This window comes from Heloderma suspectum, chromosome 2 (genome assembly GCF_057233095.1).
Source record: "Heloderma suspectum isolate Gila_16-S chromosome 2, 16-S_ref, whole genome shotgun sequence".
Taxonomy (NCBI): domain Eukaryota; kingdom Metazoa; phylum Chordata; class Lepidosauria; order Squamata; family Helodermatidae; genus Heloderma; species Heloderma suspectum.
Window position 1 is genome coordinate 345150065 of NC_139459.1, and position 18136 is coordinate 345168200.

Here is an 18136-nt window from a genome sequence, read left to right on the forward strand (position 1 = left end):
AGATGTCCCACAAAAGTGGCTGGGGGGATTTTAAGCACATGTTTAGAATAAGACCTTGAGGACTACAACCTGCGGTAAAAACCAACTAAAGTCCTACTTAGAAATGAATGGGACTTAAGCTAGTTATTAGTTGTGACTAACTTAAGTTCCATTCATTTCAATGGGTCTACTCTAAGTAAGACTTTAGTTGGATTCTACCCCTGCCCTGGCACCCTAACTGACATGGGATGCAGAGGAATCACTTCTGGATCCCCTACAGGTTTTTATGGCTCCAGGTTTAGAAGGGAAGGTTGAACAAGATGCCCTTGCTGGTCACCTTCTTGAGAGGGCCCAACTTGTCTCACTGCTACTGCCACTGCCTGTTCCCTTGGCCTCTCCTTCAGCCCCAGTCTTCACAGCTGTCCCGGGGCGGGGGAGGCAAGCAGAGGCTGCTGGTCCTTCTCCTCGCTCTGGTCACTACTGCCTTGTTTGGAGGGTTAGCAGCAGGGTCAGTGGGCTGCAGGGGTTGGTGGTAGGGCCCCTGCTGGGATGTGGGCCATGGAAAGTGCCCAGCAATGCAAACCCTTGAGTTCTTGAGAACATCTCATGCACAACATCCTCCTATCACAGGGGAGCAATCGGCCTATGGACTTCATCCAGCTGGGCTGGGGTCCCAGTATGGCCCCCAGGGCTTCCCCAGGTTGCCCCACCCTCCTTGCAGACATCACCACCCACTGGCCTTAGAACTGCCCTTGATCCTCTTTCAGGAAGGCTCAACCGGCAGTCATTTCTTCCCCATGCGGCTGCTTCTGTTTTGAACTTGAGACTTCCTGGAGGAGAAACTTGATTGTGACTTCTCTCACTCTCTCTGCTGCAATAAGTGTTTTGTTTTTGAACGCTCAGTCTGTTTCAGTGGGGGATGGGGGTGGGAATTCCTTTCAACTTCCTCTACGCCTTTGTAAGTGTACCTTGCTGGCCCTTATTTCTGAGTAACAAGCTTGCATGGCAGGAAACCTCACTTCTGTTCTGAGTAAATATGCATGCAATTGACTCTTACCGTTACTATAAACTGATAAATCAGGTTGGTAAAATAAAGGTCCTGGGCCCTACATTCCAGAGGTGGGAGGGTCTAAAAGCAAAGGAGCGGGGCTATACTCAGTGAACACAAATGAAAAGGTTTTCCCCTCTGAGGGCTCTTGAGGCTGAAGGGAATGAGCTGAGCATGCACAGGAGAGAATGCCTCTCCTAAGAGGGAAGTTGCCATATGGAATTTTTTATAAGTACTTGCATTCAGGGCCAACTGTAGGATAAATAGCGCCCTGGGCGAGGACTGCTTTTGGTGCCCCCCCCCCATCAGTTTGCAGGGACACCCAGAGGATTTATGGGGCCAGGTGAAGGTGCAATGTCCATCGAGAATGACATTGCTCAAAACCTTGATCTCTCAGCCACCTTCCTGCAGTTTGCACAACCCAAGTTCAAAAAGCCACATTCTGAGCAGTGGCAGTGCACAATGCCACACAACAGGCCTGTCTCAGATTTTACTTACAATTTGTGTGTGTGTGTGGCAGTTCCTACAGCAGTTTTGTAGCAGCCCCCTTCAGCTCAGCTTGGCACCCCCCTCAGCTCGGCACCCTGGGCGATCACCCAGCTCACCCACCCCTAAGGCCGGCCCTGCTTGCATTCAAAATAATTTTAAAATGTTTAAAGAAGCTGTTCAATTGATTGGGGGCACATTTTAGCTGATCAAAACGTTTTTAATGAATTCACATGACTTATTCATTCTGAGTCTTGCAGTACCTAAAAAGAGGTGTTTCCTGTGGCAGGAGCTTTCATAACTTCCTGTGGCAGGAGCTTTCATAACCTAGAGCCACCCTGATGTCAGTGGGGCAGTGAATTCGCTCTCTTTTTTTAATCAGAACCAGACAAAACTCTAGAGGAGCTATCCAAGGTGCGGGTTTCAGTCGGAGCCAGTCAGAACTCTTTGCACCTTGGATCGCTCCTTTAGAGTTCTGACTGAAACCCGGAGCAGATTCACCACCCCACTGACATCGGAGCCACCAGCCCCCACGGCTTTCTGCCACCGGCTTATCTCTCTCTCTTCCTCTCCCACACCCACTGGGGAGGGTCTCATCCCTGACCTCATGCTACAGCTTTGAAACACAACACAAAGTCGGACAGACCAAATGGCCTCTGCTCTCTGAGCTGGAGGCAGATGGCCATAGCTTGTCTTTGGGCTTGCCAGGCCCTTGGGACTCCAACTGCCCAGCAGGCTCATAGGCAGAGCAGCACTGCTGGAAGGTTACAGTGAGAAGTGGGGCGGGGGGGGGGGGAGATCCACAGAGCTTAACCCTTTCAGCTCCAGCCACTGGCGCATCCCAAATTGTCTTTCTGGGCTGCTTTATATACCTGGAACTCCATAGGGCAGGGCAGGAGGCCATTTTTTTTTTTATCTCCTTCAGCTCTTGTACATATTATGTGTGTGTGTTGCCGGGGTGGGGGTTCTTGTCATGTACAGCAGAGCAAAATGAACCCCTCAAAATTATCCACCCTATCGTTAGGCAAATGTTCTCCGGGCAGGGGGGGGGGTGAGGGAGAGAAGTTATCCAACACTGCCTTGGGACAGGGATGCCTAGCAGCATCAGTGGCATCAGCAGCATGACTTCTTTTTTTCTGAAGTGTTTTTGTCTTCTTCTACATCATTCTGAATAACTGTGTGGTGAGGGGACTGACAGCTCTCTCTCTCTCTCTCTCACACACACACACACACACACACACACAAAGACACAAGTGGAGAGTATTCTGAAGAATGGCCTTTACAAAGAAAGGGTAAACAATTCTCAGAAATTATCTCAGACAACACTTTGCTGAGAACGTTTGGCTCAATGACTGCAACGCCATATGGGAGCGGATTTCCCTCTTGCTATGGTTGTGTGTGTAATGCGGTTTCTTTAAACAAAGAAACCACATAACACACACAGCCATAGCAAGAGGCTTTCCTTTTCACCCCACCTGCCTAAAGCTGTTTCCATCTACTAGGGTGTGGTTAGATCAGACATGCTTTCTTGATGCATACCCACCTCCATCTTACCATATTATTTGTGTGCAACACAGTCCTAAGCATGTTTATACAGAAGTCCCATTGGGTTCAACTGGACTGACTCCTGAGTAAAGGTGCTTAGTATTGCAACCTCACATCCCTCCTATTGTTCTCAGAGAGAACTCACAATATACTGTGTGCTGAGGTGGGTAAGCTCTGCTCTTTTAGGAGAATTAGATTCTATTGGAGATGTCCCTACAGGGAACAATAATGAAATGACCTTTATGTGCTGCACATTTAATGCAATACTCCTCAACCTTCTGTTCCCTTAATTCACATTTTGGAATTAATCTTATGCACACCTGGCACCCATTGAGAAGCTTTCTAGGCATGTCAACATGATGTGAGTTGAATTATGATTTGGTTGCTGGTGGGGCATGATAAGACCTTAGTGAATGAAGGGACAGCAAGGCAGAGGTACAAAGATGGCAAGAAAGGGATGCTTACAAGTTGGATCCAGCTTAAGTTGGAATGAGCTGGTTTCTCTCATAGCCCCACCTTGAAGGCTTATCTGCTGCTGCAGGCTACTTGGGCCTTAAAAGGTTTAAACACAATAACAGCATCAAAGGTGCCTGGGAAAAGAGAAATATCTGGAAAGATAACAGTGTGGGCACCAGCTGAGCCCTTTGGGGGAGAGATCAACAACGGAGAAGGCTCTCTCTCTTGTAGCCACCTGCCTAACTTAATTGTGCAAATAATGCAAATAATGTGGTGAATTGGGCAAACATTAACACTATCCCTCCTACTGATTTCCTTTTCTAAATCACCATTTTCAAAGTTGTTGTGTGTGTGTTTTTCAGGAAGGAAACAGATGGTTGGGTCTTCTTAGAAATGTGTATTTGAACTTCCAAAAAGTAAATAAAAATTAAAACAATTATATATTATAGGAAGACTAAGGCTGCAATTCTATGCACACTTTCATGAAAGTAAACCCCACTGAACACAATAGGCATAAGACTGCACTGTTAACCTAATAAAATAACCCTCAACTCAGTTGCAACAACTCCAATATCCTTCATAATCTGTCCTTCCTTTTCTTATGCATGCAAATTCCTTACTATATTCCTCTCTGTATGTACAATGTTCCTTGAGGTGGGAGGCAGCCCGAACATGTTTAGGTTGAGGCGATGAAACCCAGGCCTACAAGAAGAAGAAGAGAAGAGTGGTAGTAGTGGGAGACTCCTTGCTGCGTGGGATCGAGACCCAAGTATGTCGCGAAGACCCGTGGACTCGCCAGGTATGTTGTCTCCCGGGAGGACAGATTAGAGACGTGACTGAAAGGTTGCCTGCACTCATAAAGCCCACTGACAGGTATCCCTTTCTTCTCATCCATGTGGGAACAAATGATACCGCCAAGCGGAGCTACGAAGAGATCACGTCAGACTTTGAAGCTTTGGGAAGGAAACTCAAGAACTTTGGGGCCCAGATAGTTTTCTCATCCATCCTTCCAGTAGTTAGAAGAGGGATAGAAAGGGAACGAAAAATACTCTGGGTGAATGACTGGCTACGAAGGTGGTGCCGACGAGAGAGATTTGGATTCTGGGACCACGGGCTATACTTCCTGGAAGATGGGCTGTTGGCTAGGGATGGGTTGCACCTCACAAAGGCTGGGAAGAATGTGTTTGGCCACAGCATGAAGAACTTCATCAGGAGGGCTTTAAACTGAATCCTACGGGGAAGGGAGATGTAATGTTGGGGGTAACAATGGACGTAGGCGCATGCACTGCAATGGAGAGAACAGCGCTGATAGCGCCCAATAATAGTCTTCAGACACATGTAGGAAGAAAGCCAGACTATGAAGCACATGGTCTTCGATGTCTATATACTAATGCCCAGAGTATGGGAAACAAACAGAACGAACTTGAACTCTTAATACAGGAGGGAAATTATGACTTGATAGGTATAACTGAGACTTGGTGGGATGACTCTCATGACTGGAATACAGCAGTTGAAGGATATAACTTGTTCAAAAAGAACAGGAGGAACAGAAAGGGAGGCGGGGTTGCACTGTATGTGAAAAATACATATCTCTGCACAGAAATACAGGAGGAGGAGCTTGGTAGCCCCATCGAGAGCATCTGGGTTGAAATAAATGGAGCAAAGAATAAAAGGAACCTGGTGGTCGGAGTCTACTACCGGCCACCCAATCAAGGAGAAGCCAAGGATGAAACTTTTGAAAAGCAAATAGCCAATGTTTTAAGGAAGCATGATGTAGTAGTAATGGGGGACTTCAATTTCCCCGATATTTGTTGGGAGACAAATTCTGCAAAACATGGCCCCTCCAGGAAATTCCTGACTTGTGTGGCGGATAACTTCCTCCTACAGAAAGTAGAGGAAGGAACTAGAGGATCGGCTATCCTTGACTTGATCCTAACCAACAGAGATGACTTAGTGGATAAAGTAGCAGTTACAGGAACTCTGGGGGAAAGCGACCATGTTGTACTTGAGTTCTTGGTTCTAAGGGAAGCAAAAGCCGAGTGTACTCAAACGCGTACCCTGGATTTTAGGAAAGCTGATTTTAATAAACTCAGAACAATGATCAGTAAGGTCCCATGGCAAGCAATGCTAGCGAGAAAAGGAGTCCAAGATGGGTGGGAACTTTTAAAAAAGGAAATTCTCAAGGCACAATCACAAACAATTCCAACAAGAAGAAAAGGTGGAAGACAACAGAAGAAGCCAATGTGGCTTCACAAAAAGCTTAGGGATGACCTGAAAACAAAAAAGGACACATATAGGAAGTGGAAAGAAGGCCAAGTAACAAAGGAAGAGTACAGGCAGGTAGCACAGAATTGCAGGGATGGCGTCAGGAAGGCTAAAGCGGAGAACGAGGTGAGGTTAGCGAGGGATGCTAAAAACAACAAAAAGGCTTTCTTCAGCTACGTGCATAGTAAAAGGCAGAGGAAAGAAATGGTTGTTCAGCTATTAAATAAGGATGGCAAAATGATAACAGAGGACAAAGAAAAGGCAGAGGTGCTCAATTCCTACTTTGGCTCAGTCTTCTCCCAAAAGAGGGTCTATGACCCCCCTGGCAAAGGCGAAGTACAGGCTGAAGGGGCAGGATTGCAGCTTGAGATCGACAGGCATATGGTCAAGGAACACCTCATTACTTTGAATGAGTTCAAATCTCCAGGGCCAGATGAACTGCATCCTAGAGTCATAAAGGAACTGGCAGAAGAGCTCTCAGAACCACTGTCTATTCTCTTTGAGAAATCATGGAGGACCGGGGAAGTGCCAGATGACTGGAGGAGGGCTAACATTGTCCCTATCTTCAAAAAGGGTAAAAAGGAGGAACCTGGGAACTACAGACCAGTCAGTCTGACATCAATCCCTGGGAAAATTCTGGAGCAGATCATAAAGCAATCCATCTGGAAGCACCTTGACAACAATGCAGTGATTACTCGAAGCCAACATGGATTTGTCAAAAACAAGTCCTGCCAGACAAATCTGATCTCATTTTTTGATCAAGTCACCTCCCTTGTAGACCGTGGGAATGCTGTAGACATCATATACCTCGACTTCAGCAAAGCTTTCGACAAAGTGCCCCATGATATCCTGATGAGCAAACTAGCTCGAAGTGGGCTAGATGAAACAACGATCCAGTGGATCCACAGTTGGCTACAGAATCGGACTCAAAGAGTGCTTATCAATGGGACCTTCTCAAGCTGGGGAGAGGTAACGAGTGGGGTACCGCAGGGCTCAGTCCTGGGCCCAGTGCTCTTCAATATTTTTATTAATGACTTGGAGGAGGAGGTGCAGGGAATGCTGATCAAATTTGCAGATGACACAAAATTGGGAGGGATAGCTAATACTTTGGAAGACAGAAACAAAATTCAAAGTGATCTGGATAGACTGGAGTGCTGGGCAGAAAACAACAGAATGGCATTTAATAGGGACAAATGCCAAGTTCTGCACCTAGGAAAAAGAAACCAAATGCACAGTTACAAGATGGGGGATACGTGGCTCAACCACACTACGAGCGAGAAGGATCTTGGAATTGTCGTCGATCACAAGCTGAATATGAGCCAACAATGTGATGTGGCTGCAAAACAGGCAAATGCTCTTTTGGGCTGCATTCATAGAAGCATCGCTTCCAAATCCCGGGAAGTACTAGTTCCCCTCTACTCAGCACTGGTTAGGCCTCATCTGGAGTACTGTGTCCAGTTCTGGGCACCACACTTTAAGAAGGATGCAGACAAGCTGGAGAGGGTTCAAAGGAGGGCAACAAAGATGATCAGGGGACTGGAAACAAAGCCCTATGAAGAGAGACTGAAAGAACTGGGCATGTTTAGCCTTGAGAAGAGAAGACTGAGGGGAGATATGATAGCGCTCTTCAAGTACTTGAAAGGTTGTCACAGAGAAGAAGGCCAGGATCTCTTCTTGATCATCCCAGAGTGCAGGACACGGAATAATGGGCTCAAGTTACAGGAAGCCAGATTCCGACTGAACATCAGGAAAAACTTCCTGAGTGTCAGAGCAATATGGCAATGGAACCAATTACCTGGGGAGGTGGTGGGCTCTCCCACACTGGAGGCCTTCAAGACGAGGCTGGACAGCCATTTGTCAGGGATGCTCTGACTTGGATTCCTGCATTGAGCAGGGGGTTGGACTCGATGGCCTTGTAGGCCCCTTCCAACCCTACTATTCTATGATTCTATTCTATGATTCTAGGTAGCATTTCTATCTGTGATTCTGATCCTGATACAACTGTAAAAAAAGTTACTAAGGGCTTCTCCACAATAGGCTTTTCTTGTGCACTCATGATTGGTCACTCATGGAAGTTTGGGAATCCTTTACATGATGTTGTCAACCTTCAGGGCCTCTCCTGTGCTTTATAGCCTTTAACCTAGCTCTTTTCTTAATGAGGAAAATGCAGTAATAAATTTTGATCATGCTTTGAAGTGCTCCAACGACTGCTGAATTTCCAGAATCCCACCATATCACAGCACCATCTAGTGGCTGTATAATGAAACATATGGAACTTGCGGAAAAAGGAAATCGGGGGGGGGGGGGCGGAAGCATGTGTAAGCATGTGTAAAGGAGCCAATCTTAATCCTGCAAAGAATCCGGAAACAGAAGCCCCAGTAAAGGTGAGGAATAAAATCCTGATGTAGAGCAGCCCATAAACTTGCGTAAACATTCCCTAGGCCTTTCAGAACATAAATTGTTATTCTTCCATGTTCCTTTTAGGATTGGGGGTTAAGGAGAAGCATGAGTTGGGGCAGTGAGAGCTTGGATTAGGAGGGAAGAGCAAAAAGTGGATTGGAGGATTAAGGTCATAGGGGGAACCAGATCTGGGATTGGGAGGAGGGTCGAAAGTGTGAGGTTAGCAACTCCCTGCTCCCCTTGCCTCACTCCTTCTAAGTCCAATTGAAATCTCTTTCCAAAAGACTAGGCTGCATATTTATAGGACACTTCTTGAGAGACTGATCTGCTGACATGGTGTGCTTTAGGATATTCTGCAAAAGTGAAACAAAGGTCGACCATTAAATTGCAGTGCATGGTGCTTTAAAATGGTCCATCTTTCAGGGGTGGGATGTCACTATGAGCAGGCAGGGAGGAGCCCTTCCCACCTGTCCTCGCTGGATAGTCCTCAAGATTCTCTGTCCCCAGCCCTAGAGCCCTCCCCCACCCCCACCAAATAACTTGCTAAAGGGTTGGTGTGTGCATGCTGCTTGAGCCAATGGTAACGGGCTCCTTCTGTGGCTACTAGTGGTTTGTGCTGCACATTCTCTGTGGCTTCAGCTTGCACTCCATGGCTTCTGCTGTGGTGCTGCCTTCTGCTGCAGTGTTGCCACTCCCTGTGCATCCTCCCCCTCAGTCCTCTCCGGCTTGCATAGGCAGGGCAGGCACGGATAGGTCATCCAAGCAGACTGCTCTGCCCAAGTGCTGAACATGGTCTTGATCCAGTTCTCCAGAACCAATAACGGCCCAACCAGTAGGCTCAATAATGAGGGGATATGGGCGACAAAGGCTAATGCCCATAGCCAATCGGTATTTGATGTTTGTTTTTAGATTGTGCCTGTATGAGAGAATCCCAAGGGATGCAGCAGCAGTGCCTGGCACTGGAGGATTCACTTGGGTGCTGCGAAAGCGATAGCATGAGGGCAGCTCCCCTGCACTTGGAGCTCGAAGGGGTCAACTTGGCAAAGGTAAGGGATGGAACAACAAGCACATATGTGGAGGGAATGTGGTTTCCCACTAGGGAGGGGAAGGCAAGTCAGGTTAAAGTGGCTTAGAAAGTAGTGGCAGGGCAGAGAAGGGGGGTGAGCAACTACTGCAGATTCATATGTGGGGCTTGAAATTGGGAGAGCTCATGGAGAATCTGGGCTTCTCTACACTAGGGTTTTATCCTGCACCTTTATGAGGGCTTCTGCTTCCAGATTCTTTGCAGGATTAAGATCGGCTCAGTTACATGTGCTTATACCTGCTTTTTTCCAGGGATTTCCTTTCTCTGCAAGTTCTATATGTTTCATTATAGAGCCACTAGATGGCGCTGTGGTATAGCAGAATTGTGGAAGTACACGCAGCCATTGCAGCGCTTCATTGTGCTTCTAGAAAAGAATGCTGGATTTTCCCTGATCTTTAAAAAAAGGGGATAAAAGTTATGAAGTACGGGAGAGTAGGGATGTCAGAGAATTCCGCCACGAATCTTGGGAAGGCCGAATGCCAGCGCATTCGGCCCCCCGAAATCAGTGGCGGAACGGTCTGCCCCCCCGCCCCCCACTGGGACTGGACTTACCTTGGGCGGATCTTCCTGGTGGCGGCGGCTCCGGCGGCGGTTTGGCAGAGGCGGCAGTGGTGGCCAGTCTTCCAACCAGCTGCCGCTGCCGCCATTTCCAGTTAAAAACAAAACAAAAAAACGTGATAGGCTACGTAAAGATTTACGTAGCCTATCACGGCTAGATTTTTAAAAAACACTGTGATAGGCTACGTAAATGTTTACATAGCCTATCACGGCTGATTTAAAAGAAAAAAAAATCATAGAATCATAGAATAGTAGGGTTGGAAGGGGCCTACAAGGCCATCGAGTCCAACCCCCTGCTCAGTGCAGGAATCCAAGTCAGAGCATCCCTGACAGATGGCTGTCCAGCCTCGTCTTGAAGGCCTCCAGTGTGGGGGAGCCCACCACCTCCCCAGGTAATTGGTTCCATTGTCGTATTGCTCTGACACTCAGGAAGTTTTTCCTGATGTTCAGCCGGAATCTGGCTTCCTGTAACTTGAGCCCATTATTCCGTGTCCTGCACTCTGGGATGATCAAGAAGAGATCCTGGCCTTCTTCTCTGTGACAACCTTTCAAGTACTTGAAGAGTGCTATCATATCTCCCCTCATATCCCCATATCTCCCCTCATATCTCGCCAAATGCGTGTACGCAAATGGCGGCGCCCATGGGCGCCGCCATTTGCGTTCCTTATTTTGGCACGTCTTAGTCTATGTAAACATTTATGTAGACTAAGACGGCGAAAATAAGGGAAACGCAAATAGCGTAGCATCTACGCTATTTGCGTTCCCCTTATTTTCGCCGTCTTAGTCTACGTAAATGTTTACGTAGACTAAGACGTGCCAAAATAAGGAACGCAAATGGTGGCGCCCATGAGCGCCGCCATTTACGTACGCGCGTGTTTTTTTTTTCTTTTAAATCAGCTGTGATAGGCTACATAAACATTTATGGCCGCTGCCATTTGCGTCCCTGCTAGCCAGCGGCCGGATGTCCAGCTGCTGGCGGAGCCGGCCGGCGGCTCCGCAGAATCCCTGCAGAGTGGAGCCGGCCGGCCAGAATTTCAGGGGGGAGGGACGGAGCGCCTCCCCCCCGGCCAGAATTTCGGGGGGAGGGACGGAGCGCCTCCCCCCCACCGCGAATCACGAAAAGGTAAGTGACTTTCGCACATCCCTACGGGAGAGGCCCCGGAGGTTGACAATGACATGCAAAGGACCTACAAACTTCCATGAGTGACCAATCATGAGCACATGATAAAAGCCTCATGTAGAGATGCCTCTTCTCTTTCCCTAAAGTGTCTTTCCCCTTATGCATGACTACTCAGAAGTAAGTCCCATTGTGTCTGGGGGTTTGCTCTAGTCCCCAGATACAGGAATAAGTCTCTCTCTTTCACTGACAGTTGTTTACTCCGTATCTTTCACTTCCGCCTTTCTTTTTTGAAAACTGGTATCTGTGCCCCTTGTAAAAAGAATGCAGTTATATACTACTTAATTCAATGGGGTTTACCTCCATGTAAGTGGATATAGGATTGCGGCCATCATCTCCCATGTGTGCTTTTCTCATGTCTGGGGTGCATGTGTGTTTAGTGTAGTGTTTTAGCAACATGGGGCTGGCTGCTGGAGGAGGGAGGCATATCACTCTTTCTCATGGTGAGATGAAAGATTAAAGCCAAGGGAACTTCCAGAAACATGAATTGATTTGTCTGTTTTATTTGCAAAAAGAGGAAATTAAAATTTTATACATTTTTTCAACTCTAGAAAGGTAGGAAAATGTCTGGTTTGGTAACTGGAGAAAGAATTCTTTTAAAACTGATTAAAGGCCCAAAGCCAGATCTACATGGCAGCGAATATGAAGGGCTTTCATGTTTAATGCGGATTTTCATGAAATTGCCTTTGGTCCATCAGGAGCACACAAAGCAAAAAATGTGGAGTAAACACAACCTTGAAACCCGCTTTTCACAGGTCAAACTGCACTTTAATCCGCCTTACTTTGTGGCTGAATGGGCAGAGTCCCAGTAGTAGAAGTGAACGTCATCAACCCCATAACGGTGACCCAGTGCGATTCTGTAATTGGGAGGCTTGTTCCCAGCCCTGTCCATGCTCCTTTGCTGCATTGGCCACCCTTTCTCCTTCCTATCTGTGTATTTCTAGGTGTATTGTGCAACTGTGAAGTTGCAGGTGTATCGCCACTGAGACCTAGCATCTGGCCACCCTTTCTCCTTCTGCTCTGTGTATTTTACTATTCTATGATGCTATGATTCTTTATTGTGCACTACATATAAACTGGCTATTCCACTGTGGTGAATGAAACAGGGCTACTGATATTTTGAATGGGAAAAGGGGGCTATTAATTGTGAAAGCAGCCCTACTGCAAATGGGGGAAAAGAGGGACTGAGGTGGTGGGGAGAAGCAACCACCTCACTGCCAGGTCACAGCCATGTCACAGAGGCATGCCCTGGATTTAATGCGGAGGGACGGGGCACACTGCAGGGGAACTGCCTAGAAGCCGCTTTACGTAAAACCTATGGAGTAAAAGGACTTTATGCGGCTTTTTAAGAGGGATGCAGCTGGTTGGCCATGATGTCATGTGTCCCTAACGACTTTAAGCCACAGCAGCATTGGAGAAAACGTCCGGTGTATATGGACCCCTGTTCTCTGAGTCTAATCACTTTGACTTTTTTGAAATGGCTTCTGGTGAAAGGTTTGTTGCAGATTTGCTTGCTGTAATCCATTTTCTCTCTGGGATTTTTACGTGTGGCTAGTTAGTCTGATGGTGCCCGAGTTTGTAAAACACAGCTAGCATCACCACCACCACTTTCCATGCTGTGTAATGGGCATTTGCAATTGCTTTGTTGACTCTTACACTGTGACATGGGTCCTTGTGTTAATATTTTACTGTAGAGTAAATAAGAAAAAGAGACATAGCTATGAATGATGCTTTTAAACTCACATGTGCTTTGGATCACAATATCACTTTAGCCATGGGCAGCTAGGACATGGGGAAAATATTACAAATGTCTGAGAATTTGTCTTCCAGAAGGAAGAAATAGCCAATAATGTCTAGCTGCCCATGTCTGAGGACAACTCAAGAATTTCCACACCACCATTTAGAAGAGCAAACTCACAGTAGGTCCTAACACCCGCAACAAAAGAAGAGTGGAACAAAACTTGATAATCTATTTTTTTCCAGATGCCATGCGGAAAAGTTACAGACACAATATACAAAGCACACTCCCTGGGCCTAATTATATCCAATAGCCCCTTGGGGAATTATAACTCTTGAAAGGATGTCTGAAGCTCAGCACCCTTGGAAGATAGGATGATGTAAATGTCTCCTAAAAGTCATGCTACTAAATCTGTCTAAGACCTGAACGAGGAGGCAGTATTCAGGTGAATGAGGATATACTGGAAACTAAATCCCAGAGGTGATCCTAGTGGGGCTTGGGTAGGTGGGGAGAGTAACGTGCATAAAATGGATGGGGCTGCAACTCCTCTCTATGATTAGGTTCAGAACTCCTGGCCCTGCTTCTGCTTTTTGATAAGCAGGTATCTGAGGTGGCGATCTTAGGATCGCACGTTATCAGTTCTGTTTATTGCATGGGGTCTGTCCCTTCCTGGTCAGGGCTGATCTTGCTGCTTTGCTAGTTTAGCTTAGTGCATCAACTGTGCCTGTTCCTAGGAAGATCAGACATAGCTATCATGACAGATGCCTAAGTTACGTTCAGATTGAACTATTATAATTTGCTGTACATGGGGCTGACTTTGAAGTGTCTCCAGAAACTTTGGTGGGTCCAGAATGCAGCAGCAAGGAACTGGGCGGTCTTCCAGCTTTCTTTTCTAAAATGATATTACTACTCATTTTGCATATTGTCCAAATATTGCAAGAGTTTTCAGATCATATGCTGTCACATATATTACAATTTTAGAATATCGTGTTTGGTGTAAAATGTATGGAAGCTATTCTAATGGGTGTTGCCTGTTTGTCACTGTCTTTGTATTGACAGGTAATATTTTTTTTCATTGATAAAGATAATTCCCAATACATTCCAGTATAAAAAGAACAATCCATGCAGTTTTCTTTCTCGGAATATTCTTATTGCTGTTTGAGATGCTGTGTATTCTGCTTTTACAGTAGTGACCCTGAGGTCATGGAATGATCTCCCCCTGCTCTCAACCTGCAAAGGTGTGACTTTCTTACGCATTTAGGAGGCCCTGGAAGACTTATCTAGTCTGACAGGCTTTGGGTCATTTTAGCTGGTGGCAGCTTTAAGTGGTGAGCTGGAGTGCATTTTTGGTGACTATTAGCTTTTTCTTTGTAAGCTTCTTTGAACATATGAAATGGAAGCTTATAAATGGCAAGAAGTATAAATACCTATTTCAGCCAATTGTGCCCTAGGTGCATATATATTTTTATATATAATAGAAGGATGTTGCAAAAGGTCATGTACACAGCAGCAGCAGCTGGAAGGCTGACGATATCACTTTTGCCCATCAGGGCTGCCAGGACCTGACCATGCTCACGGATGCACAGGATTGCACCTTCAAAGTAGTATAGACAGGAAAAATCCAACAACTTCTAGCATTCCCTAGCCAGCATAGCTGGCTAAGGAATAATGGGAGTTATTGGACTTTCTCTGTCTTAACAAGCATAGGATTCCGCCCTAAATGACATATACCTTATGGACATGAGCTTGTTCAATATTCTGCCATTCACTGAAGGTCCTGTGGGAAAGGAAAGAATGTGGATCAAGCTGAATTCACCCAAGCTTTCTTTGGTACTATGCCCAGTGGTGGAAGTTTAAGCATGCAGATGGCCTCTGCCACCCTACCCACATGAATCTCCTTTTGGGTCTTGTTTTGAATTAACTGCTTCATGCCCTCATGGGCCCAAATTATCTGGCATATCATTCTGGCATGAACCCTCCAATAGGATCAGAAGCTCTTTTTAAAGAGCCCATGACACAAATAATATGCAGCTTGCATATTAGGGTAGCAGCGGAGGGGCCCAACGAACTGGAGTATGAGCCCTGCTTCCCACTCCCTGCTCACAGGGATGCAGTAGCAGCACTTTTTTATTAGCAGGGATGCTGATGTAACGTGTGGCACCTCTCTGATGGCCCTGTTCCCCCTGGGCTTAGCTGCAATCTTCACAGTAGCTGAGGAGGAGGAATGGATTTTCTCAGCAACAATACATTTTTCCCTGTTGTATTGCAAAATGGCTTGGTTTTGAATGGGCAATTAAGACCCATTGGCTTTACAAAAGACCTGCTCCAGGTGGAGATGAAAGCTACCAGAATCTGGTTTGTTAATATGGATAGGGATGGACAGCCCAACTCCATCCAGGGTGCAAGGGAGCTCGATGAGCTGCCCCCCGCCCAGCTCTCACGGCCCAGACCCACTTGACGAGCCTCCCTGCTTGCCCCATGGAACCATGCAAGTCACCCCTCCTCTATGCACCAAGGACTCTGGCAGTCAAGCCCTCATGCTTTATGTGCACAAGGGCTTGACTACCGAGACCTCGGCACGGCCAGCTGCCAGGGCGAGAGCACTGGGGTGCCGCCAAGGCCATTCCTCCCCACCCTGGTCATTAAGGAAGCCTTTGACAGCCAGTGGAGGCAGGACAGGTCCCTGCATGGCCAGCCCACAATGCTCTTGCCCTGACCTCCTCCCGAGGGTGAGAGCGCTGGGGTGCCACGGCACTCTCAGCTGCTCACCAAGCTCCGGGGTGCTTGGCAGCTGGGTCCGCCACCCCAGGGCTCGGCAAGCGGGGTCCAGGAGGCCGGATGGCGGGGGGGTCTGTCAGACTCCACCCCCTTTTCGGACTCCCACGCCATCCCTAAATATGGATCAACAGAACTGCCCTGATTTTTTTTCTCAGTAAATGGAGAGAGAAAAAAGGAAACCCTGGGGGGATCTTCTCAACAACAGAATAAGCAGTGTGTTGGAGTATTACCGAAATTTTCATGGAATCGGCTTTGGTCCATCAGGGAATCATGAAGCAAGATAAGCCAAGTGTACCATACCTTTAAAATCTGGTTTTCATGGGTCACACAGAACCTGAAAGGAACATACTTCCAGGTGGGGTGGGGTGAGTAGAACGGAATGTCATCAAACTGGCAGGGGCTGCTCAACGAATGAGAGAGGCTTGTTTCCCACCCCTGTCCACATTCCCCCTGCTATGACATTATTATGAATGGAGAGCAATTAATTTTCCCCAACTAATTTTCACCTGCCACAGAGTTATTGCTCCCACCCCATTTTTCCTCATGCATGCACTTTTGCCTATTGCTTCCAACCCCCCTTTCTCCTTCTCCCTGCTTGCAATGAGAAGCTCCCAAACCCAAAAGAAAAATAAAGCGGAGAATGGACTTTACATACCAACAAAGAAAGGACTTTACATCAGAGAAACTACAGAACATCAAAGAAGGACAACATAGCCACTTATGAGAGCACTGGAGCACTGGAGGAGCGAGAGAGTGCTTTAGGGCGAGTACTAAAGTTAGGCTTTAACCCTTTCACTGCAGGTGAGCGAGATGCATTTCTTACTTCTGAGTAAACATGCACAGAAGGGGGGATATGTTAAAGATGAAAAGCAGGCTAGCTAAGGTGAGTGAGTGTCCCCACTACTGCGGTAATGTGAGGGGTCGCTGCTGCGCTCCCGGAGATTTTCCCAATGGGAAAAACTACTTCCATTGGGGAAACAAGAGGGAATGGGTCATCTCACCCCCTTGACCATGTCTGGCCAGGTCACAAAGGCACGCCCAGGATTTAATGTGGGGGGACATGGCACACTGTGGTTAAAACCTCCAGGGAGCCGCTTTCCGCTAAAAAGTCAGAATAAAAGGAGTTTCAGAAAATGCGGCTTTTCAAGAGGGAAATGGCTGGTTGGCAGCGGATTGGTGACGACACCATCTGTCACAAGGAACTCAAACTGCTCTAACTTCGCACTAAGTCACTCGTGAAGACAGCCCCCTGGCCTCCCCGCTGGTCTTCCTCCTGACTTCTGCCCTGCTGGCAAGAACCCAGCAAGGCTTTGGGTAGATCTGAGCCTCTGATATCAGAGGCTCTAATCTTAGGGCATGGAACTGCCCTCTTAGTCTGGTTTCCTGAATTTCATAAAGAGGTATTTTGAGGAAGACCAAGAAGTTCCTTACATAAGCAGAGTTAAGTCTTTTTATTTTGTGTTTGTGTCAAAAAACAAAAAATCTACATAATTCTTACATATCAAGTAAAATATCACAGCAACATCGGGTCTTTCTGGCAAACCCACCTACGTACTGCACGGCAGCTTTCAGGATGTATTTCATCCTTCATCACAGCACAATAGTCTTCTGTAGCATGCTTTGGTTCTTGAAACCTGTGAAAGAAAAGGGAAAACCTGCTTATCAGAGCTGAGGGCTGCAGTAACTCTTCTGTTTTCATGAGACGCGGTAATGATACAAAACCTTGTAATACGGTCTTTATGGGAATAGGAATAGTTCAAAAATGCAGCACAGGGAGTATCAAAGACAGGGTGAAAAAATCCGTGCTCGCCTTGAAACTGCGAGCGCCACTCCTCCCCCTTTCCCTACCTCAAGCCCACGGGAAGGAGATGGCAGCGGCTTCTCCACCAGGAGCCCGGGAGCACCCACTGCAGCTAGCTTGCTGGGCCCCAGCGGAGGGGAGAAGACAGCAAAGGTGGGAACTGCACGAGTGTCTTAGGCCTTTTCAGAACATACGAACGTAAGAAGAGCTGTGCTGGATCAGGCTAAAGGCCTGTCTACTCCAGCATTCTGTTCACACAGCCAGCTGCCCCAATGGGAAGCCCACAGGCAGGACATGAGCGCAACAGCCCCCTCCTGCCCATGCTCCACAGCAACTGGCACTGGGAAGGAGACCGCCACTGACACTGGACGTGGCATATAGCCATTGTGTCTAGTAGCTTCGATTTGATAGTAGCTAGTGATTTGATGCTCCTTAACTATAAGAGGGGTGCTCTTTTCCTTTCTGTGAGTAGCAGGAGTTACTTACGCTGGATGTGTCCTTAGTTATGACTGACAGTTCAAAGTTGTTTTTAGTTATATGTTTGTGTATATTATCTGTGTGCTTTTATGTAAATGGATTTTACACTTTGTATATTGTATTTTAATGTTTTAACTTCTGTAAACCACCCAGAGAGTTTCTGCTATGGGGTGGTATAGAAATGTAAATAATAATAATAATAATAATAATAATAATAATAATAGTAATAATAATAGCCATTGATAGCTTCATCCTCCATGCATTTCTCTAATCCCCCTTTAAGCTGTCCAAGTTGGTGGCTATCACTACATCTAGTGGTAGCAAATTCCAGTTTAACCTCCTCA

At 46.8% G+C, this 18136-nt stretch overlaps 1 protein-coding gene across 1 annotated transcript in view; it reads right to left on the reverse strand.

The window, feature by feature from the left end:
• Positions 1 to 3583: 3583 nt before the first annotated feature.
• The window catches only part of LOC146355333 (killer cell lectin-like receptor subfamily B member 1A), a 40700-nt gene continuing 26147 nt past the window's right edge, over positions 3584 to 18136 (reverse strand). The window contains exons 7-9 of the mRNA XM_084829872.1: positions 17062 to 17148; positions 14468 to 14513; positions 3584 to 3610 (exon numbers count right to left, since the gene is read on the reverse strand). Coding sequence (XP_084685998.1) covers positions 3584 to 3610; positions 14468 to 14513; positions 17062 to 17148 — 160 coding nt within the window. The remainder of the gene's footprint in view (positions 3611 to 14467; positions 14514 to 17061; positions 17149 to 18136) is intronic.